The sequence below is a fragment of the Tachyglossus aculeatus genome, chromosome 10 (assembly GCF_015852505.1).
Source record: "Tachyglossus aculeatus isolate mTacAcu1 chromosome 10, mTacAcu1.pri, whole genome shotgun sequence".
NCBI lineage: Eukaryota > Metazoa > Chordata > Mammalia > Monotremata > Tachyglossidae > Tachyglossus > Tachyglossus aculeatus.
In genome coordinates, this window is record NC_052075.1 from 17,447,745 (window position 1) to 17,473,376 (window position 25,632).

General features: G+C 49.6%; 1 protein-coding gene across 1 annotated transcript; it reads left to right on the top strand.

Moving 5' to 3' along the window:
• The first annotated feature begins 3,495 nt into the window (after nucleotides 1-3,495).
• LIAS (lipoic acid synthetase) lies at nucleotides 3,496-19,930 on the top strand. Its single transcript, XM_038751950.1, has 11 exons — nucleotides 3,496-3,627; nucleotides 6,368-6,540; nucleotides 7,140-7,233; nucleotides 8,107-8,187; nucleotides 9,914-10,070; nucleotides 10,162-10,219; nucleotides 12,083-12,211; nucleotides 14,441-14,586; nucleotides 17,160-17,230; nucleotides 18,614-18,725; nucleotides 19,396-19,930. Exons 1-11 carry the CDS (start codon nucleotides 3,496-3,498, stop codon nucleotides 19,470-19,472), a joined length of 1,230 nt encoding a protein of 409 aa, XP_038607878.1. The 3' UTR covers nucleotides 19,473-19,930.
• Nucleotides 19,931-25,632: the final 5,702 nt, after the last annotated feature.

A 25,632-nucleotide genomic window follows, 5' to 3' on the forward strand; every position in this document is an offset into this window, starting at 1 on the left:
GGCCGCCCGCTCACCTCAGAGCCGAAAGGGGGACCGCCCCCGACGTCACCTATTTGTACGGCGGACGCCAGCGCGCTGACGTCATCGGGCGCGCGCCGACGCCCAGCCCCAACCAGCCCATCCCAGAACATCTCGGCGCTTCGCCGGGCCCCAGGGATCCGACCTCCGGTCGTTCGTTCGTTCGTTCATTCATTCATTCATTCATCCACTTATTCATTCATTCCTTCTCTCTTTCTTTCTTTCTTTCTTTCTTTCAATCTCTCTTTCTTTCATTCATTCCTTCACTTTCTTTCATTCCTTCTCTTTCAGTAATTAATTAATTCTCTCATTCATTCATTCTCTCTGTCATTCATTCATTTCTCTGTCATTCATTCATCTCTTTCATTCATTCATTCATTCATTCTCTCTGTCATTCACTCATTTCCTCTGTCATTTATTCTATGGGTCATTCATTCATTCCCTCTGTCATTCATTCATTCATTCTCTCTGTCATTCACTCATTTCCTCTGTCATTCATTCTATGGGTCATTCATTCATTCCCTCTGTCATTCATTCATCCATTCTCTCATCCATTCATTCCCTCTGTCATTCGTTCATTCTCTCATCCATTCATTCCCTCTGTCATTCATTCATTCATTCATTCTGTCATTCATTCATTCTCTCATTCATTCATTCCCTCTGTCATTCATTCATTCTCTCTGTCACTTACTCATTCCCTTTGTCATTCATTCATTCATTCTAATTCATTCCCTCTGTCATTCATTCATTCTCTCTGTCATTCTATCATTCATTCATTCTCTCTGTCATTCGTTCTCTCTGTCATTCATTCATTCTCTGTCATTCATGCATTCACTCATTCTCTCTTTCATTCCTTCATTCTCTCTTTCATTCCTTCATTCACTCATTCTCTCATTCATTCATTCTCTCTTTCTTTCATTCATTCATTCACTCATTCTCACTCTTTCTTTCATTCTCCCTTTCATTAACTGATTCAGAGAAGCAGCGTGACCCAATGGAAAGAGCCCGGACTTTGGAGTCATAGGTCATGGGTTCAAATCCCTGCTCTGCCAACTATCAGCTGTGTGACTTTGGGCAAGTCACTTCATTTCTCTGTACCTCAGTGACCTCATCTGTAAAATGGGGATGAAGACTGTGAGCCCCCCCGGGGGACAACCTGATCACCTAGTAACCTCCCCAGCGCTTAGAACAGTGCTTTGCACATAGTAAGTGCTTACCAAATGCCATCACCATCATCATCACTTCTCTGGGCCTCAGTTCCCTCATCTGTCAAATGGGGATGAAGACTGGGAGCCCCACAGGGGACAACCTGATCACCTTGTATGTCCCCCCAGTGCTTAGAACAGTGCTTGGCACACAGTAAGCACTTAATAAATACCATCATTATCATCATCACTTCACTGGGCCTCAGTTCCCTCATCTGTAAAACGGGGATGAAGACCGTGAGCCCCCCGTGGGACAACCTGATCACCTTGTATTCCCCCCCCCCCCCCAGTGCTTAGAACAGTGATTGGCATATAGTAAACGCTTAACAAATACCAACATTATTATAGATTGCGAGCCCATTGTTGAGCCCATTGTTGTATATGTTGCCAGCTTGTACTTCCCAAGCGCTTAGTACAGTGCTGTGCACACAGAAAGCGCTCAATAAATACGATTGAATGAATGAATGAATTAGAATGAATGAAGTAGAGAGTGACGGGGGGGGGGACAGGAGGAGGGAGGGACGCATGCGCCATGTGAGGACGAAGTGCCCGGATGTCGCGGCCTCAATAAATACGATTGAATGAATGAATTATTAAGTGGCGGGGGGAGAGACAGGAGGAGGGACGGACGCATGCGCCGAGTGAGGGCGAAGTGCCCGGATGGCGCGGCCTCAATAAATACGATTGAATGAATGAATTATTAAGTGGGGGGGGAGAGACAGGAGGAGGGAGGGACGCATGCGCCGTGTGAGGGCGAAGTGCCCGGATGTCGTGTCCTCAATAAATACGATTGAATGAATCAATTATTAATCAATCAATCGTATTTATTGAGCGCTTACTGTGTGCAGAGCACTGTACTAAGCGATTGGGAAGTACAAGTTGGCAACATATACAGACGGTCCCTAGTAAGCGGGGGGGGGGGGGGAGAGAGAGACAGGAGGAGGTAGGGACGCATGCGCCGTATGAGGGCGAAGTGCCCGGATGGCGCGGCCTCAATAAATACGATTGAATGAATGAATTATTAAGTAGAGGGGGGAGAGACTGGAGGAGGGGCGCATGCGCCATGTGAGGGCGAAGTGCCCGGATGTCGCGGCCTCAATAAATACGATTAATGAATGAATTATTAAGTGGGGGAGGAGAGACAGGAGGAGGGAGGGACGTATGCGCCGAGTGAGGGCGAAGTGCCCGGATGGCGCGGCCTCAATAAATACGATTGAATGAATGAATTATTAAGGGAGGGAAGAGACAGGAGGAGGGAGGGACGCATGCGCCATGTGAGGGCGAAGTGCCCGGATGGCGCGGCCTCAATAAATACGATTGAATGAGTGAATTATTAAGTAGAGGGTGTGTGTGTGTGGGGGGGGGGAAGAGACAGGAGGAGGGAGGGACGCATGCGCCGAGTGGGGGCGAAGTGCCCGGATGGCGCGGCCTCAATAAATACGATTGAATGAATGAATTATTAAGTAGAGAGTGGGGGGGAGAGGAGAGAAAGGAGGAGGGAGGGACGCATGCGCAGTGTGAGGGCGAAGTGCACGGATGGTACGGCCTCAATAAATACGATTGAATGAATGAATTATTAAGTAGAGGGGGGGGAAGAGACAGGAGGAGGGAGGGACGCATGCGCCGAGTGAGGGCGAAGTGCCCCGAGGGCACGGCCTCAATAAATACGATTGAATGAATGAATTATTAAGTGGGGTGGAGAAGAGACAGGAGGAGGGAGGGACGCATGCGCCGAGTGAGGGCGAAGTGCCCGGATGGCGCGGCCTCAATAAATGCGATTGAATGAATCAATTATTAATCAATCAATCGTATTTATTGAGCGCTTACTGTGTGCACAGCACTGTACTAAGCGATTGGGAAGTACAAGTTGGCAACATATAGAGACGGTCCCTAGTAAGTGGGGGGGGGGGAGAGACAGGAGGAGGGAGGGACGCATGCGCCGTATGAGGGCGAAGTGCCCGGATGGCGCGGCCTCAATAAATACGATTGAATGAATGAATTATTAAGTAGAGAGGGGGGAGAGAGACCGGAGGAGGGAGGGACGCATGCGCCGAGTGAGGGCGAAGTGCCCGGATGGGGCGGCCTCAATAAATACGATTGAATGAATGAATTATTAAGTAGAGAGTGTGGGGGGCAGAGGAGAGAAAGCAGGAGAGAGGGACGCATGCGCAATGTGAGGGCGAAGTGCCCGGATGGTACGGCCTAAATAAATACGACTGAATGAATGAATTATTAAGTAGAGGGGGGGAAAGACAGGAGGAGGGAGGGACGCATGCGCCGTGTGAGGGCGAAGTGCCCGGATGTGGCGGCCGCGCTGCAGGCCGACGAGTCGATCGCCGAGGCGTCGAGCGGCAGGACGGGCCGAGCTGTCATGGCGGGCCGATGCCCGGGCCTCGGGCTCCGGGTGAGTCTCGGGCCCGGACCTGTGATCATCATCATCATCATCATCACTAATTAATAATAATAATAATAATAATCACTAATTAATAATAATAATAATAATCATAATAGGGAAGCAGCGTGGCTCAGTGGGAGGAGCCCGGGCCTTGGAAGTCACAGGTCATGGGTTCTAATCCCGCCTCAGCCACTTATCAGCTGTGTGACTTTGGGCAAGCCACGTCATTCATTCAATCGTACTTATTAATAATAATAATAATAATGGCACTTGTTAAGCGCTTACTATGTGCCAAGCACTGTTCTAAGCGCGACAAGGTGATCAGACTGTCCCACGTGGGGCTCACAGTCTTAACACCCATTTTACAGATGAGGTCACTGAGGCGCAGAGAATACTAATGATGATATTTGTTAAGCGCTTACTATGTGCCAAGCCCTGTTCTAAGCGCTGGGGAGGTTACAAGGTGATCAGGTTGTCCCACGGGGGGCTCACAGTCTTCATCCCCATTTTACAGATGAGGTCACTGAGGCCCAGAGAAGCGAAGTGGCTTGCCCAAAGTCACACAGCTGACAGTTGGGGGAGCTGGGAAGTGAAGTGACTTGCCCAAGTTCACACAGCAGACGTGTGGCGGAGCCGGGATTCGAACCCATGACCTCTGACTCCCGAGCCCGGGCTCTTCCCACTGAGCCACGATTTATTGAGCGCTTACTGTGTGCAGAGCACTGTACTAAGCGCTTGGGAAGTACAAGTCGGCAACGTGTCACTTCGCTGGGCCTCAGTTCCCTCATCTGTCAAATGGGGATGAAGATTGAGCCCCCCGTGGGGCAACCGGATCACCTTGTAACCTCCCTAGTGCTTGGCACACTTAGTAATAATAATAATAATAACAATGATGGCATTTATTAAGCGCTTACTATGTGCCAAGCACTGTTCTAAGCGCTGGGGAGGTTACAAGGTGATCAGGTTGGCCCACTTGGGGCTCACAGCCTTCATCCCCATTTTACAGATGAGGTCACTGAGGCCCAGAGAAGTGAAGTGACTTGCCCAGAGTCACCCAGCTGACAATTGGCGGAGCTTAATAAATGATGATGATGATGATGATGATGGCATTTGTTAAGCACTTACTACGTGCAAAGCCCTGTTCTAAGCGCTGGGGGGATACAAAGGTGATCAGGTTGCCCCACGCGGGGCTCACAGTCTTAATCCCCATTTTACAGATGAGGGAACTGAGGCTCAGAGAAGTGAAGTGACTTGCCCAAGGTCACACAGCAGGCGTGTGGTGAAGCCGGGTTTCGAACCCACGATCTCTGACTCCAGAGCCCGTACTCTTTCCACTGAGCCACGCTTCTTCTCCTATTATTATTATTATTAACTAATAGTAATGATGGTAACGATGGTATTTGTTAAGCACTTACTATGTGCCAAGCACTGTTCTAAGAAGCAGCGTGGCTCCGCTGTGAGCCCACTGTTGGGTAGGGACCATCTCTAGATGTTGCCAACTTGTACTTCCCAAGCGCTTAGTACAGTGCTCTGCACACAGTAAGCGCTCAATAAATACAATTGAATGAATGAATGAATGAGTGCTTGGCACATAGAAGCTGGAGAAGCTACTGTGGCTCAGTGGAAAGAGCCTGGGCTTTGGAGTCAAAGGTCATGGGTTCAAATCCCAGCTCTGCCAACTGTCAGCTGTGTGACTTCAGGCAAGTCACTTAACTTCTCTGTGCCTCAGTTACCTCATCTGGAAAATGGGGATTAAAATTGTGAGCCCCCCGTGGGACAACCTGATCACCTTGTAGCCTCCCCAGTGCTTAGAACAGTGCTTTGCACATCATCATCATCATCATCAATCGTATTTATTGAGCGCTAACTATGTGCAGAGCACTGTACTAAGCGCTTGGGAAGTACAAATTGGCAACATATAGAGACAGTCCCTACTCAACAGTGGGCTCACATAGTAAGCGCTTAACAAATACTGACGTAGTAAGCGCTTAATAAATGCCATCATTATTATTATTATTGATAACTAATAGTAATGATGATAATGATGGTATTTGTTAAGCACTTACTATGTGCCAAGCACATAGTAACTGTGCCCCAGTGACCTCATCTGGAAAATGGGGATGAAGACTGTGAGCCCCACGTGGGACAAACTGATCACCGTGTAACCTCCCCAGCGCTTAGAGCAGTGCTTTGCACATAGTAAACACTTAACATATACCATTATTATTATTATTATTATTAAGTGGCTTCTGATCAGAATTCCCAGTGGGTTCTCTGCCAGCTAACGACACGCCCTGTCATTCCCAAGAACCAGCACGGCCAAGTGGGAAGAGCCTGGGCCTGGGAACCCGAGGACCTGGATTCTAAACGCGGCTCTACCACGTGTCTGCTGGGTGACCTTGGACAAGTCACTTCTCTGTGACTCAGTTCCCTCATCTGCAGAACGGGGATTCAATATTCACTCATTCATCATCATCAATCGTATTTATTGAGCGCTTACTGTGTGCAGAGCACTGTACTAAGCGCTTGCAATCATTCTGTGTGCAGAGCACTGTACTAAGCGCAGCTACCCATTCTGTCTCCTACTTTAGTCTCTCAAGCGCTTAGTAAAGTGCTGGGTACGAATGAATGAATGGAGGGCAAAACCCCCAAAACTGTGAGCCCCATGTGCGACGAGGAAGACCTTGTCCTAAGAGATGGACGGCAGTAGCTTGGTGGCTGAATAATAATAAAACTCACTCTCTTCTAGGTGTTTGGGAGCCGTTTAGGTTACCGATTCAGAGGATTAAGTTCTTTGCCGGATGAAAAGAAGGAATACCTGAAAAATGGACCAGACCTTCAAGATTTTGTATCTGGAGGTTTGTCAGACAAGAGTGCCTGGGCTGATTATAAGGAGAACTTGAAACGCCAGAAGGGCGAGAGGTAATTGCGATTCCACACGATCCCAATCCCTCCCCACCGGCTTAGCCAGGAGCTCAGGCCGCTTAGCCCCCGAAACAGCAGAAGGAGTCGGAGGCCTTGGGTTCTAATCCTGGCTCTGTCATTTGCCTGCTGTGTGACCTTGGGCAAGTGACTTCACATCTCTGAGCGCTTAGTACAGTGCTCTGCACAAAGTAAGCGCTCAATAAATGCGATTGAATGAATCTCTGCTTCAATTACGTCATCTGGAAAATTGGGATTAAACCCCACTCCCTCCTATTTAGCCCGTGAACCCCATGTGGGACAGGGACTGTGTCCAACCTGATTTTCTTTTATCTATCCCAGCGCTTAGTATAGAGAGTATGTGGTAAGCTCTTAATCAAACCATTAAAAAAACAAAAAACGAGCAATAAGTGGCACGGAAGGCCCTTTAAGGGCCTATCGGTATTAATGCGGGTTCCATCTGCTGATGAAATATTTTAAAAGATTTTTCAAAACCCTATATTCAGTGATACCCCAAGCTGAAGTTTAGTGCTATCGATTTAGCGCTATCTGTTATGGTCACAGCAGGTCTAAATCGATTTACATCCGGTACTTCTCAGGCTGAGACTACCTCCGTGGCTAAAAACCGAGATTCCAATAGGCAAGAACTACAACAAGCTGAAAAGTTCGCTGCGGAATTTAAACCTTCACACGGTAAGTATATTAAGGTCATTTACTCTTTCCTCCATAAGGGTGTTGTGTTTCTAGGGTTAAGACCCATTAAGAAGGTAAGTAAAGAGGATAAATATTCAGTTTCATGTTCCTGCTCTGGAATGGGGAGAAGTGGAAAGCATTTTTTGCTGCAAAAAAGAGTCCAGAACTAGGTAGAGGACGTAACCCCGACTTTACTGCCAGCTGCTTCTGGAATCTTTTTCCAGAACAAATTTTTGACTGTTGTCATTTAATCTGCCATTGGGGAAGTGAGTGTCGCTGAAGGGACGGCTACGGCCTAGTGGTTAGAGCCTGGGTTGGGATCAGAAGGACCTGGATTCTAATCCCGGGTTCTGTCACCTCTCTGCTGTGTGACCTCGGGCCGGTCACTTCACTTCTCAGTGCCCTCGTCTGTCAAATGGGGAGCGAGACTGCGAGCCCTCTGTGAGACCGGGACTGTATCCAACCCGATTATCTCGTATCTTCCCAAGCGCTTAGAACATTCATTCATTCATTGTCGTATTTATTGAGCGCTTACTGTGTGCGGAGCACCGTACTAAGCGCTTGGGAAGTACAAGTTGGCAACATATAGAGACGGTCCCCACCCAACAGCGGGCTCACAGTGCCTGGCCCGTAGTAAGTGCTTAACATAGTAGCCGTATTAAATGTTCCCAATGAGCCCACTGTTGGGTAGGGACCGTCTCTATATGTTGCCAACTTGTACTTCCCAAGCGCTCAGTACAGTCCTCTGCACACAGTAAGCGCTCAATAAAGATTGATTGATTGATCCTGTCGTTCCCGAGGAAACCTCCCCAGGCCGGTTTGGGTTTGACCCCGTTCACGGCGCTAGTCAACGCCTCTGGGTTTCGATTTCAGGTGTGCGAGGAAGCCCGCTGCCCCAACATCGGCGAGTGTTGGGGCGGGGGTGAGAATGCTACCGCCACGGCCACCATCATGGTAAGGGAGGCCTACGTCTCTGGCTCGTCGCGGGCGGGGAACGCGTCTACCGAGTCCGCTGCCTTCTTACACTGCACTCTCCCAAGCGCTTAGTACGGCGCTGGGCACACAGCAGACGCACCAGAAATATGACCGGGAAGCAGCGTGGCCTAGTGGGTAGAGCCTGGGAGAAGGACCTGGGTCATCATCATCATCATCATCAATCGTATTTATGGAGCGCTTACTGTGTGCAGAGCACTGTACTAAGCGCTTGGGAAGTACAATTTGGCCACATATAGAGACAGTCCCTACCCAACAGTGGGCTCACAGTCTAAAAGGGGGAGACGGAGAACAAAACCAAACATACTAACAAAATAAAATAAATAGAATAGATAGGTACAAGTAAAATAAATAGATAAATAGTGTAATAAGTGTGTACAAACATATATACATACATACAGGTGCTGTGGGGAAGGGAAGGAGGTAAGATGGGGGGGATGGAGAGGGGGAGAGGAAGAAAGGGGCTCAGTGTGGGAAGGCCTCCTGGAGGAGGTGAGCTCTCAGTAGGGCCTTGAAGGGAGGAAGAGAGCTAGCTTGGGTCCTAATCCCGGCTCCGCCACTTCATCATCATCATCAGTCGTATTTATTGAGCACTGACTATGTGCAGAGCACTGTACTAAGCGCTTGGGAAGTACAAATTGGCAACACATAGAGACAGTCCCTACCCAACAGTGGGCTCACAGTCTAAAAGGGGGCCAGGGCCACTTGTCTGCTGTGTGGCCCTGGCCAAGTCACTTCACTTCCCCGGGCCTCAGTTCCCTTACCTTCATTTGTGGCATCGTCCTTCTTGACGATCAGAGTGGTTCGTGGCTCAGTAGAGAAGCAGCGTGGCTCAGTGGAAAGAGCCTGGGCTTGGGAGCCAGAGGTCATGGGTTCTAATCCCGCCTCTGCCACCTGTCAGCTGTGTGTCTGTGGGCAAGTCACTTAACTTCTCTGGGCCTCAGTTACTTCATCTGTGAAATGAGGATTAAGACTGTGAGCCCCTCGTGGGGCAACCTGATCACCTTGTATCCCCCCCCCCCCCCCCAGCACTTAGAGCAGTGCTTCACATATAGTAATAATAATAATAATGGCATTTATTAAGCGCTTACTATGTGCAAACCACAGTTCTAAGTGCTGGGGAGGTTACAAGGTGATCAGGTTGTCCCACGTGGGGCTCACAGTCTTCATCCCCATTTTACAGTTGAGGTAACAGAGGCGCAGAGAAGTGAAGTGACTTGCTCAAGGTCACACAGCTGGCAAATGCCATTATTATTATTATCCATTCATTCATTCATTCAGTCGTATTTATCGAGTGCTTACTGTGTGCAGAGCACTGTACTAAGCACAAGTTGGCAACGTATAGAGACGGTCCCTACCCAACAGTGGGTTCGCAGTCTAGAATATTATTATTATTATTATCTGTAAAATGGGGATTGAGACTGTGAGCCCCATGCAGAGCAGACTGACAAACTTCCCCAGCACTTAGCACGGTGCCTGGCACATAGGAAGTGCTTAACAAATACCACAGGTATTATTACTGCTATTGTTATTATTAGGATTGATTGGTTTGTGGTGCATTTCAGGGCCCGATGTGGGGCTGGGGCCGGCCCGCCTCTTGCGCTCCGGGCCGGGCTGGGAAGGGGCTCGGGAATGATGAGGCGGGAACTCGGTAACATTCGGCCTCGGGGCTGTCCTTGGTCTCCAGCTGATGGGCGACACGTGCACGAGGGGCTGTAGATTCTGCTCCGTGAAGACGGCCCGGAACCCGCCGCCCCTGGACCCCGAGGAGCCGTACAACACGGCCAAGGCCGTCGCCGAGTGGGGCCTGGACTACGTGGTTCTCACGTCTGTGGATCGCGACGGTGAGTGGGCTTCCTGGCCGAGGGAAGCCCGGCTCCCCCGGCGGGTTCCCCCGGGCCCCGTCTTGAAGCACGCGTCCCTCCCTGTCCCCAGATCTGCCGGACGGAGGAGCCGAGCACTTCGCGAGGACGGTGTCGCACTTGAAAGAAAGGTAGGGGACCCGTCCTGGTGAACCCGGCCTGTTTCCAGTTAATAATACGCAGAAGCGGCGGGGCCTAGTAGATCGAGCCCGGGCCTGCAAGTCAGAAGGACCTGGGTTCTAATCCTGGCTCCACCACGAGTCTGCCGGGTGACCTTGGCTAGCCACTTCACTCCTCTGGGCCTCGGTTCCCTCATCTGTAAAATAGGGGTTAAGATTGTGAGCCCTGTGTGGGACGTGGGCTGGGTCCAACTGATTACCTCGTCGTATCCACCCCAGCGCTTAGAACAGGCTCGGAGTAAGTGCTTAAAAAGTACCGTTAAAAATAAAAAACGGATGGTTCCTGTTTCCATGGTGAATTCTGGAGGATTTCAGGAAGCTGGGAAGGCCAAGGCTGCTGGGATCTGGTGGATTTGAGGGGTCGGGAAAAACTTAGGGTTGAAGAGGTCCAGACAGGAAGGGTTACGGCAACCCCTCCCTGGAGGCTGTCCTGATTGTTTTTTATTCTTTTCCCCCCTATGTTATTTGTTAAATGCTTACTATGTGCCAGGCACTGTACTGTGTGCTCAGGTGGGTACAGCAAATCGGGTTGGACAGAGTTTCTGTCCCAAGTGGGGCTCACGTTTTCCAGATGAGGGAACTGAGGCCCAGAGAAGTGACTATGTGCTCAGGTGGGTACAGCAAATCGGGTTGGACAGAGTTTCTGTCCCACGTGGGGCTCACGTTTTCCAGATGAGGGAACTGAGGCCCAGAGAAGTGACGTGACTTGCCCAGGGTCACACAACAGACAAGTGGCGGAGCCGCGATTAGAATTTAGGTCCTTTTGACTCCAAGGCCCGGGCTCTGTCCACTGAAGCCACGCTGTTTCCGACCCAGCCCACGGGTCTTGGGCTTGTGGAGGCCCAGGGAGGGTGAGGAGAAGCCCTGCCAGCTTGTTAGCTTCTTGAGGGCGGGAGTCTTTTCTCTTGTAATCAGTCAAACCATGGCATTTATTGAACGCTTCTTATGGGTAGAGCACTGTACTAAGCATTGGGACAGTGTTCATTCATTCGTTCAGTCGTATTGAGCCCTTACGGTGTGCAGAGCACTGTACTAAGCGCTTGGGAAGTACAAGTTGGCAACATATAGCGACGGTCCCTACCCAGCAGCGGGCTCACAGGATAGTACGACAGAATTAGCAGGCACGTTCCCTGCCCTCGTGTTCTCCGGAGCACTTGCCGCAGTGCTCCGCACGTTGTAAGCGCTATGTAAATTCCATTGGTTGTTCTCCGGAGCATTTACTACAGTGCTCCGCACGTTGTAAGCGCTCCGTAAATTCCATCGGTTGAGCCATTCCCACTCCAGAAGGCTCCGAGGTGAGATCTCCTAAGTTCCTCGCAGGATAGAAACCCCAAACCCACCTCTCGCTTGGGCCTCGCGCTCGTCTTTCTCGCGTCCAGCTTCCGCTGGCTTTTTGAATTTCCCACAAGGAGCCTCAGTCGGAGCAGTCTTTTAAATCCCAGTCGACTTGACTCCGCACCGGAGAGCCGCCTTTAAAAATCCCATCTCCCTGCTGGGGTTTTGTCACTGGATGAGGAGGAGCAGTCATGCATTCATTCAGTCGTATTTATTGAGCGCTTACCGTGGGACTAAGCGCTGGGGAAGCACAAGCCGGTAACATACAGAGACGGTCCAGCCGAACTATTTTTGGAGGAAACCTAGCTTCCTGGCTTTGTCCTGAGCCTTCCTGGGCATTTACAAGCCACTTCGGGAAACCAGAATTGACCACTTTGAAGATGCGAGTGAATTGTCTTGGAATAGCTCTTCGGAGCAGAAGCAGGATGGACACCGTTCTTCAGTGCCTTTCCCATCTTTTTGGCTGGTCTTATCCCCCAGGAATTCAAAAATCCTCGTGGAATGCCTGACCCCCGATTTCCGCGGCGATCTGCAGGCCGTTGAGAAGGTCGCCCTTTCGGGCTTGGACGTGTTCGCCCACAATGTGGAGACGGTTCCAGAGCTGCAGAGGTGATCCCTTCTTATAATTGTAGTGTCCGTTCAGCGCTTACTAGGTGCCGAGCGCTGTACTAAGCGCCGGGGTAGATACGAGATCCTCACGTGGGGCTCGCATTATAAGTAGGAGGGAGAACAGATATATCGAGTTCCCTGTTTCGCAGATGAGGGAGCGGAGGCATTGAGAAGCAGTGTGGCTCAGTGGAAAGAGCCCGGGCTTTGGAGTCCGAGGTCATGGGTTCAAATCCCGACTCCGCCAACTGTCAGCTGTGTGACTTTGGGCCAGTCACTTCACTTCTCTGGGCCTCTGTTCCCTCACCTGTAAGATGGGGAGGAAGACTGTGAGCCCCCCGCATGGGACAACCTGGTCACCTTGTAACCTCCCCAGCGCTTAGAACGGTGCACATGATAATAATAATAATGATGGCACCTAGTAAGCGCTTACTATGTGCAAAGCTTCTCTAAGAATAATAATAATAATAACGATGGCACCTATTAAGTGCTTACTGTGTGCAAAGCGTCTCTAAGAATAATAATAATAAAATGATAATAATAACGATGGCACCTATTAAGCGCTTCCTATGTGCAAAGCACTGTTCGAAGCGCTGGGGAGGGTTACAAGGTGATCAGGTTATCTCACGGGGCTCACAGTCTTCATCCCCATTTTACGGGTGAGGGAACTGAGGCACAGAGAAGTGAAGTGACCTGCCCAAAGTCACACAGCTGACCACTGGCAGAGCTGGGATTTGAACCCATGACCTCTGACTCCCAAGCCCGGGCTCTTTCCACTGAGCCACGCTGCTGATATTTGTTAAGCGCTTACTATGTGCAAAGCACTGTTCGAAGCGCTGGGGGGGTTACAAGGTGATCGGGTTGTCCCACAGGGGGCTCACAGTCTTCATCCCCATTTTACAGGTGAGGGAACTGAGGCACAGAGAAGTGAAGTGACCTGCCCAAAGTCACACAGCTGACCATTGGCAGAACCGGGATTTGAACCCATGACCTCTGACTCCCAAGCCCGGACTCTTTCCACTGAGCCATGCTGCTGATATTTGCTAAGCACTTTACTCTGGCCAAGCCTTCATTCATTCATTCAGTTGCATTTATTGAGCGCTTACTGTGTTCAGAGCACTGTACTAAGCGCTTGGGAAGTCCAAGTTGGCACCATATAGAGACGGTCCCTACCCAACAGCGGGCTCACAGTCTAGAAGGGGGAGACAGACAACAAAACCAAACATATTAACAAAATAAAATAAATAGAATAAATATGTACAAATAAAGTAGAGTAATAAATACATACAAACATATATCAATCAATCAATTGTATTTATTGAGCGCTTACCGTGTGCAGAGCACTGTACTAAGCGCTTGGGAAGTACATACAGGTGCTGTGGGGAGGGGAAGGAGGTAAGCACTGAGCACTGTTCTAAACGCTGATGGGACTCAGGTTTAGGGTTTTGTTTTGCCTTTTGGGATTTATTTGGTGCTTACTATGTGCCAGGCACTGTACTAAGTGCTGAGGTAGATAGGTGATATCATCATCATCATCATCATCATCATCATCATCAGTCGTATTTATTGAGCGCTTACTGTGTGCAGAGCACTGGACTAAGCACTTGGGAAGCACAAATTGGCAACATCTAGAGACAGTCCCTACCCAACAGCGGGCTCGCAGTCTAAAAGGGGGAGACAGAGAACAAAACCAAACATACTAAGTCTAAAAGGGGAAGACAGAGAACAAAACCAAACATACTAACAAAATAAAATAAATAGAATAGATGTGTACAAGTAAAATAAATACATAAATAGAGTAATAAATATGTACAAACATATAGACAGGTGCTGTGGGGAAGGGAAGGGTACCCCACATTAAAGCCCGCAGCTTTAATCCCCGTTTTACAGATGAGGTAACCGAGGCACAGAGGAAGTGACCTGCCCCAGGTCCCACAGCAGCCAAGTGGCAGAGCCAGGATTAGAACCCAGCTCCTTCTTCTAGACTATGTAGTTGGGTAGGGACCGTCTCTATATGTTGCCGACTTGGACTTCCCAAGCGCTTAGTACAGTGCTCTGCACACAGTAAGCGCTCGATAAATACGATCGATTGAGTACCAGGCCCGGCTTCTATCCGCCGGGCCACGCTTGACGGAGGCCAGCCAGCAGGCGGGTGGTGGGGCCGGAATTCGAACCCAGGCCCCCCCCCTCCCGCGGGGTACCGGTTCTGAACGCGGCGCCGGGCCGTTGCAGGCAGGTCCGGGATCCGCGAGCCAGCTTCGCCCAGTCCGTGCGGGTCCTGAAGCACGCCAAGGACGTTCAGCCTCGACTCGTCTCCAAGACGTCCCTGATGTTGGGCTTGGGCGAGACGGACCGGCAGGTGTACTCGACCCTCCGAGGTAACGAGCGGCCACTCCGGAGCGGGAATTTCGGGAACAGGGGGAACGCCCTGTGCCGGCTGGGAAGGACCGGCGGTGGAGGAATATTTATTTATTTGATTTGATTTTGTTAGTGGGTTTGGTTTTGTTCTCCGTCTCCCCCTTTCAGACTGTGAGCCCGCTGTTGGGTAGGGACTGTCTCTAGATGTTGCCAATTTGTACTTCCCAAGCGCTTAGTACAGTGCTCTGCACATAGTAAGCGCTCAATAAATACGATTGATGATGATGATGATGGGAGCGTCTGGGTCAACAGGTCGGGGGGACAGGCCGGGCTAAGGCCCCTACAACCTAATACCTTAATCACCCTTTTTGCTTCATAGTGGTATTTGTTAAGTGCTTACTAAGTGCCAGGCACTGTACTAAGCACTAGGGTAGATAGAAATTAATCAGGTTGGACACACATGGGGCCCATGGTCTTAATAATAATAATAATAATAATAATAATGATAATGTTGGCATTTGTTAAGCGCTTACTATGTGCCAAGCACTGTTCTAAGCGCTGGGGGGGATACAAAGTGATCAGGTTGTCCCACGTGGGGCTCACAGTCTTAATCCCCATTTTACAGATGAGGTAACTGAGGCTCAGAGAAGTGAAGTGACTTGCCCAAGGTCACACAGCAGGATTCGAACCCATGACCGCTGACTCCAAAGCCCAGGCTCTTCCCACTGGGCCACGCTGCTTCTCTTCATCTTTATTTTGTTAGTATGTTTGGTTTTGTTCTCTGTCTCCCCCTTTTAGACTGTGAGCCCGCTGTTGGGCAGGGACTGTCTCCAACTTGTACTTCCCAAGCGCTTAGTACAGTGCTCTGCACACAGTAAGCGCTCAATAAATACGATTGATTGATTGATTGATTGATTAATCCCCATTTTACAGATGAAGGAACTGAGGCACAGTGAAGTGACCTACCCAGGGTGGTATAGTTGGCACGGGGAGGAGTTGGGATTAGAACTCAGGGCCTTCTGACTTCCTGCGCTCTATCCACTAGGCCATGCTGCTTTTCATTTGCTGGGGAGACTTGCTGGGGGCCTAAGGAAAAGGGTGGGGGCACTTAACGCTCTTCAAATCATCATCATCATCAATCGTATTTATTGAGCGCTTACTGTGTGCAGAGCACTGTACTAAGCGCTTGGGAAGTCCAAGTTGGCACCATATAGAGACAGTCCCTACCCAACAGTGGGCTTACAGTCTAAAAGGGGGATGAGGACCTGTAGGTGCTGCCTTGGGATTGGACGCTCAAGAGGCAGACAGAATAATAATTGCGGTATTTGTGGGCGCTTACTATGTGCCAGGCACGGTACTGAGCGCTGGGATGGATACAATCAATCAATCGTATTTATTGAGCGCTTACTGTGTGCAGAGCACTGTGCTAGGCGATACAGGCCAATTGGGTCGGCCCCAACCACGCGGGGCTCAAGGTCTCAGTCCCCATTTTACAGATGAGGTAACTGAGACACAGAGAAGTGAAGTTAGTTGCCCAAGGCCACACAGCAGACCAGTGGAAGAACCGGGATTAGCCTCCCCGTCTGGACCGTAAGCTCACTGTGGGCAGGGACCGCGCCTGCAAATTCTGTTGTACTGTACCCTTCCAGGTGCTTAGTGCAGTGCTTTGCCCGTAATAAGTGCTCAATAAATGCCATCGATTGAACGGTGTCCCGATTGAGCGGTCACCCGAGCCGCCGCGGTAACCGGGCATAATCAATCAGTCGTATTTATTGAGCGCTTAACTGTGTGCAGAGCACTGTAGGAGGCCTTCCCAGACTGAGCCCCTTCCTTCCTCTCCCCCTCGTCCCCCTCTCCATCCCCCCCATCTTACCTCCTTCCCTTCCCCACAGCGCCTGTATATATGTATATATGTTTGTACAGATTTATTACTCTATTTATTTATTTATTTTACTTGTACATATCTATTCTATTTATTTTATTTTGTTAGTATGTTTGGTTTTGTTCTCTGTCTCCCCCTTTTAGACTGTGAGCCCGCTGTTGGGTAGGGACCGTCTCTATATGTTGCCAATTTGTACTTCCCAAGCGCTTAGTCCAGTGCTCTGCACCTAGTAAGCGCTCAATAAATACGATTGATGATGATGATGATGATGTTGGGTAGGGACTGTCTCTATATGTTGCCAACTTGTACTTCCCAAGCGCTTAGTACGGTGCTCTGCACCTAGTAAGCGCTCAATAAATAACGACTGATGATGATGATGATGTTGGGTAGGGACTGTCTCTATATGTTGCCAATTTGTACTTCCCAAGCGCTTAGTCCGGTGCTCTGCACCTAGTAAGCGCTCAATAAATACGATCGATGATGATGATGATGATGTTGGGTAGGGACTGTCTCTATATGTTGCCAATTTGTACTTCCCAAGCGCTTAGTCCGGTGCTCTGCACACAGTAAGCGCTCAATAAATACGATTGATCATGATGATGATGATGATGTACTAAGCGCTTGGGAAGTACAAGTTGGCAATATATAGAGGCAGGACTGGGCTCAGAGCTTTAGGCGTCACTTCTCAGGTTTCTGCTTCCTTCCCTGAAGCTCTGCGGGAGGCCGACGTGGACTGTCTGACTCTGGGCCAGTACATGCAACCGACGAGGCGTCACCTCAAGGTACCGCGGGGCTCGTCACGGGGTGGGGGGCCCCGCTTCTTGCGACTGTTAAATTGCTCTCTTGGACTCTCCCAAGTGCTTAGTACAGTGCCCTGCACATAGTAAATACGATTGACTGACTGAGCTCTCGACACCCGCACCGCGCCTGCCCTGAAGATTTGTTTTCCGAACATTTCCGCAAAACGCCCCGAGCTTCGGAGCCTCGTGGCACGGAAGTAGCTGTGGTATTTAGTCGTGGTACTTGCTAAGCGCTTAGGACGGTGCTTTGCACATAGTAAGCGCTTCTTTTAGACTGTGAGCCCACTGTTGGGTAGGGACTGTCTCTATATGTTGCCAACTTGGACTTCCCGAGCGCTTAGTCTGGTGCTCTGCACACAGTAAGCGCTCAGTAAATACTATTGATTGATTGATAACAAATGCCATTATTATTATTAAGCGCTTACCGTGCCTGGCTCTGTACTAAGCACCAGATTAAGACTGTGAGCCCACTGCTGGGTAGGGACTGTCTCTATATGTTGCCAACTTGGACTTCCCGAGCGCTTAGTCCGGTGCTCTGCACGCAGTAAGCGCCCAATAAATACGATTGATTGATTGATTAACAAATGCCGTTATTATTATTAAGCGCTTACCGTGCCTGGCTCTGTACTAAGCACCAGATTAAGACTGTGAGCCCACTGCTGGGTAGGGACTGTCTCTATATGTTGCCAACTTGGACTTCCCGAGCGCTTAGTCCAGTGCTCTGCACACAGTAAGTGCTCAATAAATACGATTGATTGATTAACAAATGCCATTATTATTATTAAGCGCTTACCGTGCCTGGCTCTGTACTAAGCACCAGATTAAGACTGTGAGCCCACTGCTGGGTAGGGACCGTCTCTATATGTTGCCAACTTGGACTTCCCAAGCGCTTAGTCCAGTGCTCCGCACACAGTAAGCGCCCAATAGATACGATTGATTGATTGATTGATTAACAAATGCCATTATTATTATTAAGCGCTTACTGTGCCTGGCTCTGTACTAAGCACCAGATTAAGACTGTGAGCCCACTGCGGGGTAGGGACTGTCTCTATATGTTGCCAACTTGTACTTCCCAAGCGCTTAGTCCAGTGCTCCGCACACAGTAAGCGCTCAATAAATACGATTGCTGATGATGATGATTAAGAGAAGCAGCGTGGCTCAGTGGAAAGCGCACGGGCTCTGGAGCCAGAGGTCATGGGTTCAAATCCCGAGCCCGCCAGTCATCATCATCAATCGTATTTATTGAGCGCTTACTATGTGCAGAGCACTGTACTAAGCTGCACTAAGCTGTGCGACTTCGGGCGAGTCACTTCACTTCTCTGGGCCTCAGTTACCTCATCTGTCAAATGGGTCCTGTCCTTCCAGGTGGAGGAGTATATAACGCCTGCCAAGTTTAAACACTGGGAAAAGGTGGGAGAGGAGCTTGGATTTCACTATACCGCCAGCGGACCCTTGGTACGCTCCTCCTACAAAGCAGGTGAGGACCACCCACCGCTCCCGCCGGCAGCCGAAGCCGCTTCTTCCTTGGGGGTGGGGGGGCCGCGGACAGCCACTATCGCTGAGGAATCGGGATTTCTTCTCCGGGACGCGTTCCTCGGCGACCCAGCCATCGTCGCTGCCCGTCCGGGTGGGCGTCAGTTTCCCCTCGGGGATTTTGGGGGACACCGCCGGTAACCGGGGGCTTTGGTCATCCGCTCCTTCCTGCTTGTCTTCCTCGTTACCGCCGCGTGCGAATAAATTGGGACAAACGGTCGGTCTTACAGAGGTGACCGCCAGGAATCTCTGTTACAAGCCATCCTGCAGGACCGGGAACCGAGTCAGCGGGTCACAATCCCGACGGTCTCAGCCGGAGCCCGCGGCACCTCCTCCGTTAGTTCCTCGGCTCCCGGCCCGAACGATACCGCAAAACCAGAAGCAAGCGGGCCTTCCTTCCTTTTTCTGAGCTGGGGGGACGGAGACGCGGGCATCTCCTGGCACCAGGTGGGAATTCCACCGGGAGTCTGGCCCCGCGGACACAGGAGCCCCGGATGTTCCAAAGGAATTCAAGATGGGATTTGGTGCAGCCGGTTACTAAGGACCCAGACTAGCCTGTCGTCTTCCCAAAAAAAACTCGCGCATCTTGGTAACCTACATTTGTTTCCCCTCAGGTGAATTCTTCCTGAAGAATCTAGTGACCAAACGAAAGACGCCAGTGGAAAGCGACAAGCCGACTTCACTAGCGTAATGGAGCTCGAGGATCCCAGCCAGGCATTTGATCTTCAACCCCGCTCCCTGCTTTTTTGTGTCCGTTTGGGATTTATGTAATTGTTGGGGCTGTTGTCATTTGGCTTTGTCCACTGGCCCCGTGGTCACTGGGACTCTCAAGCCTGCCCCAGTTTGAAAAATTTGTAGCGGAAAATGAGTAAGGCCGGAGCTTCCGGACGTCGGCCTCACCGGCACCGTCGCATTTGGGAATTGTGGACGCGGTGGATTGTAGGGAGACGTTCCATTTGGGAATTGTGGACGCGGTGGGTCGTGGAGGGACGTTCAGCAGAGCGTGATCGGTTCACGCAGTTAACGGGTGACGTGGGCGATGGCTGCAGCGTCACTCCATCCTTTGGCTGTGGCGCCGGGTTTGAGGGACGATTCTGGTAGACGGGCGGGAGGACTTTGGGCTCTGAGCAAAATGCAATTACACATTAACCCACGTAGAGACTTTGTCGACCGCGGGTCTCTCGGTTCGGAGCACAGAGAGAAAAATAGGAAACGTATTTATACCGGATGAACAGAATAGTCAAGCTTTTTCCCATTGAGCTGTGGAGTAGTTTAAAGACCGTTGTGGGCAGGGAATGTGTCTGTTATAGTGTACCCTCCCAAGTGCTTAGTATGGTGCTCTGCATTCATTCATTCAATCGTATTTATTGAGCGCTTACCGTGTGCAGAGCACCGTACTAAGCGCTTGGGAAGTACAAGTTGACACAAGGAGCGCTCAGTAAATACGATCGGTTAAGGTGGCCTTTCAGATAGGGAGACTTGGAACCGAGGCAAAAGTAACTGTAATGAAACACTTTTGATTTTTCTTATGAAACGTCTCCCCAGCATCTAATGGCCTCAGGCCTTTACAGGCTCTTGGCAGAGTTGACTTCTCAACATCCCTTGTGACATGGGTGCGAATTGCTTCAGTAGCAAAATGCAATTACACACTAACCCGCGTAGAGACTTTGTCGACCGCGGGTCTCTCGGTTCGGAGCACAGAGAGAAAAATAGGAAACGTATTTATACTGGATGAACGGAATAGTCAATTAAGCTTTTTCCCATTGAGCTGTGGAGTAGTTTAAAGACTGTTACGTTAGTTGTGGGCGGGGAAGGTGTCTGTTATAGTGTGCCCTCCCAAGCGCTTAGTACGGTACTCTGCATTCATTCATTCAATCGTATTTATTGAGTGCTTACCGTGTGCAGAGCACTGTACTAAGCGCTTGGGAAGTACAAGTTGACACAAGGAGTGCTCAGTAAATACGATCGGTTAAGGTGGCCTTTCAGATAGGGAGACTATTGGAACTGAGGTAAAGGTAATTGTTATGAAACAATTTTGATTTTTCTAATGAAACGTCTCCCCAGCATCTAATGGCCTCAGGCCTTTACAGGCTCTTGGCAGAGTTGACTTCTCAACATCCCTTGTGACATGGGTGCGAATTGCTTCAGTAGCAAAATGCAATTACACGTTAACCCATGTGGAGACTTTGTCGACCGCGGGTCTCTCGGTTCAGAGCACAGAGAGAAAAATAGGAAACGTATGTATACCAGATGAACAGAATAGTCAATTAAGCTTTTTCCCATTGAGCTGTGGAGTAGTTTAAAGACTGTTACGTGAGTTGTGGGCAGGGAAGGTGTCTGTTATAGTGTACCCTCCCAAGCGCTTAGTACGGTGCTCCGCATTCATTCAGTCGTATTTATTGAGCGCTTACCTTGTGCAGAGCACCGTACTAAGCGCTTGGGAAGTACAAGTTGACACAAGGAGCGCTCAGTAAATACGATCGGTTAAGGTGGCCTTTCAGATTAGGGAGACTATTGGAACCGAGGCAAAGGTAACTGTAATGAAACAATTTTGATTTTTCTTATGAAACGTCTCCCCAGCATCTAATGGCCTCAGGCCTTTACAGGCTCTTGGCAGAGTTGACTTCTCAACACCCCTTGTGACATGGGTGCGAATTGCTTCAATAGTCTGCCCCATCAGAGAGCGACAGACCCAATTTGGACTCTCAGGTGAATGCCTAGGGTGACCTTAGAGGCCAAATTGGACTAGGATTTGAGGAGTGTGGCCTAGTGGGTAGAACACAAGCCTGGGGGTCAAAGGACCTGGGTTCTAATCCAGGCTCCGCCACATGTCTGTACTTCCCAAGCGCTTAGTACAGTAAGAGCTCAGGAAATACGATTGAATGAATGAATGAATGAATGCTCTGGGACCCTGGCAAAGTAATGTCAACTTCTCTGTGCCTCAGTGGCCTCATCTTTAAAATGGGTATTAAGACTCAGCCCCATGTGGGACATGGACTGTGTCCAACCTCATTAACTTGAATGAATGCTCTGGGACCCTGGCAAAGTAATGTCAACTTCTGTGTGCCTCAGTGGCCTCATCTTTAAAATGGGTATTAAGACTCAGCACCATGTGGGACATGGACTGTGTCCAACCTCATTAACTTGAATGAATGCCCTGGGACCCTGGCAAAGTAATGTCAACTTCTGTGTGCCTCAGTGGCCTCATCTTTAAAATGGGTATTAAGGCAAATGGGTATTGACTCAGCCCCATAATAATGATAATAATAATGATGACATTTCTTAAGCGCTTACTATGTGCAAAGCACTGTTCTAAGCGCTGGGGGGGAATACAAGGTGATCAGGTTGTCCCACGCAGGGCTCAGTCTTAATCCCCATTTTACAGATGAGGGAACTGAGGCTCAGAGAAGTTAAGTGACTTGTCCAAGGTCACACAGCAGACATGTGGCAGAGCCGAGATTCGAACCCATGACCTCTGACTCCAAAGCCCGGGCTCTTTCCAGTGAGCCATGCTGCTTCTCTTCTCCATGCCCCATGTGGGACATGGACTGCGTCCAACCTCATTAACTTGAATGAATGCTCTGGGACCCTGGCAAAGTAATGTCAACTTCTCTGTGCCTCAGTGGCCTCATCTTTAAAATGGGTATTAAGGCAAATGGGTATAAAGACTCAGCCCCACGTGGGACATGGACTGCGTCCAACCTTCTTAACTTGTATCCGCCCTGGCTCTTGAATATAGCGCCTGCCACATAGTAAGCGCTTAACAAATGCCATTTAAATAAAAAAACCAAGGTTTTGGGCCCTAAGGGAGGGTCGCAGTCAGCCAAGTAATTGTATTTATTGAGTGCTTACTGTTGTACTAAGTGCGTGGGAGAGTACAATGTAACAATAAACGCACATTCCCCGCCCACAAAGAGCTTAAGAGTATAGAAGGGGAGGCAGACATTAATATAATATCCCTGTAGTCTCGGTGATTTCTCAAAGCCTCCCAAGGGGATGATACCAACACACAGCACTGGGCAGTTCCAAGATGCCTCTAAGGAAGGTGTCCCTGGGGTTTGGGGGAGTTTTGCTACTAAGGTAAAAAGTCACCTTCCTTGTATCTATCCCAGCACTTAATACAGTGCCGGGCACATAGTAAGGGCTTAATACCATTCAAAGAAAAAAAAAAAACACTAGTGAAGCCGGCCTGAAGCCCTGTCGACAAAGGAGGACCCAGAAAAGAGCCTTGAGAGATGCCCACAGTCAAGGGGAGTCGAAGAATCAGCAAAGGAGGCCGAGCGGCGGTCGGAGAGGTAGGAACAGTTAACCGAGAGCATCGTGGGGTTGAAACCGGGGCCAGTGAATTTCTAGGAAGAGAAGGTGGGCTCAGGAGGGTTAGAAGAGTGGGTTATGCCCTTTTAGACTGTGAGCCCACTGTTGGGTAGGGACCGTCTCTGTATGTTGCCAACTTGTGCTTCTCAAGCGCTTAGTCCAGTGCTCTGCACGCAGTAAGCGCTCAATAAATACGATGGATTGATTATGCAGTCACTGGAAAAGGAGGCCATCGGAGAGCCCGGAGGAGGTAGGGGAGCAGGATGGCGGTGGTATCAAAAGCCGGGCAAACCAGCTTCCAGCAGGTCCAGATTGGGGGTGGTGAAAGCGAAGCCATCAGGCGGCAACATCTTGCCCGTCTTACCTCCTTCCCTTCCCCACAGCACCTGTATATATGTTTGTACATATTTATTACTCTATTTTACTTGTACATATCTATTCTATTTATTTTATTTTGTTAGTATGTTTGGTTTTGTCTCCCCCTTTTAGACCGTGAGCCCACTGTTGGGTAGGGACTGTCTCTCTATGTTGCCAATTTGTACTTCCCAAGCGCTTAGTACAGTGCTCTGCACATAGTAAGCGCTCAATAAATACGATTGATGATGATGACTAAAAAAGAGCAGGAAGAAGATGAGCAGACCAGGTTTTAGTTGGCCTACGGCACTCCAGGAGGGTAGGGCTCTAGGGTTTGCTGAACACCTCCTGGAGGGGGGCCCTGGCTCCAGAGGAAGAAGCTTCCTATTCCTTGAAAGGAATATAACGGTGACCCCATTTCTACGACTCGGGCCAGATTCTGTAGTAAACTCATGCCTTCATTCAATCGTATTGATTGAGCGCTTACTGTGTGCAGAGCACTGTACTAAGCGCTTGGCAAGTCCAAGTTGGCAACATCTAGAGACGGTCCCAACCCAACAGCGGGCTCCCCCTTCTAGAGAAGGGGGAGACAGACAACGAAACGAAACATATTAACAAAGTAAAAGAAATAGAATAGTAAATATGTACAAGTAAAATAGAGTAATAAATCTGTATTAACAAAAGAAAATAGAATAGTAAATATGTACAAGTAAAATAGAGTAATAAATCTGTACAAACATATATACAGGTGCTGTGGGGAGGGGAAGTAAGGCGGGGGGGATAGACGGAAAAGCATATGACCCAAATAATTTTGTCCTTTTTTTTTTTTTTTTTAATGAGTTGACGGGCCCTGTACAAGTTGATTTCAGAACACAAACTTTACTTAACCTATTAGAAAAGGATACAGTATTTTGTCAGGAAGTGGTTTTCTAAATAGAGGACTACAGTGAAGCAAATTGAAATGCAACTGTCACCTAGGGTGAAGAACGGTTGCAACTGTTACTAAGGAGAGTAGGGAAAAAGCAAAGACAGATTTTTGAAATCCGTGTGGGGCAATAACGCCGTGTGGATGGGTGAGACGGCGGTTTCCCCTCACCGACGCCGGGCCGGTTGGAGCCATTGGGATGGTGATGTTATGCTTGCTTTGTGTGGTGGGTGAGGGGACGGGGGCTTGAACCAGGCGATGGCTGCCTACAGCGGGGAGGAAGAAGAGGAGCCGTGAAAAGCTTCTGAGGAAAAACAGATTGAACTTTAGCGGTCGGGTGGAGGGGGAAGCCCGAACTGAGGGAGGGGTCGAGGACGGTACCGCGTTTACAGGCTTCTGTCGCGGGGGAGACGGTGGCCTGCGCAACTGAGAGGAAGGGAGAGGGTTTGGGGCACGGTGAATCTGAAGCGCCGGCAAGCCAGTCGCGTGGAAATTTCCTGGAGACAAGAATAATGGTCTGTGAGCTGCACATGGGACAGGCTCTGTGACCGAGCTGATTGTATTCAGCCCAGCACTTCACACAGTGCTTGGCACACGGTAAACGCTTAACAGATAGCATAGTGATTAGCGACGGGGAAGCAGTTAGGTCCTTAGGCTAAGGACTCTGCGTCAGGCCACTGCTTTCCTTCACCCACCAAGTGCTGGGGAACTTTTTTTTCCCCCAATGGTATTAAGCGCTCACTATGTGGCAGGCACTGTGTTAAGCGCCGGAGTAGGTACAGGATAACCTGGCTGGACAAAGTCCGTGTCGCACGTGGGGCTCACCGTCTCAATCCCTGTTTTATAGATGAGGTAACTGGGGTACAAAAAAAGCGAAGTGACTTACCCAAGATCACACAGCTGACAAGAGGCAGAGCTGGGATTAGAACCCAGGTCCTTCTGACGCTCCGGCCCGTGCTCTAGCCACTAGACTGCACTGCTTTTCTAAGAAAAGAGCCGACAGTCCGTCTGTTGGCTTTGGTGTTTAACCCAAACAGCTCTTCTTGAGGCCTCCTCCGCCAACCCTCCATTCCCCTCATCCCCAGAGAAGATATCTGCACAGCGGGAAGACACGAGGGAAATATTTTATTCGAAGGGTCCATTGTCTTACAGTTGTCTGTGCTCACCTGGATCGAGTCTTAGAAGAGCCTCGGTTCTTTACACATCTGGAGGCATTGAAGCTCGAACAACAGAAGGACGATTTTTTTTTAAAAAGCAC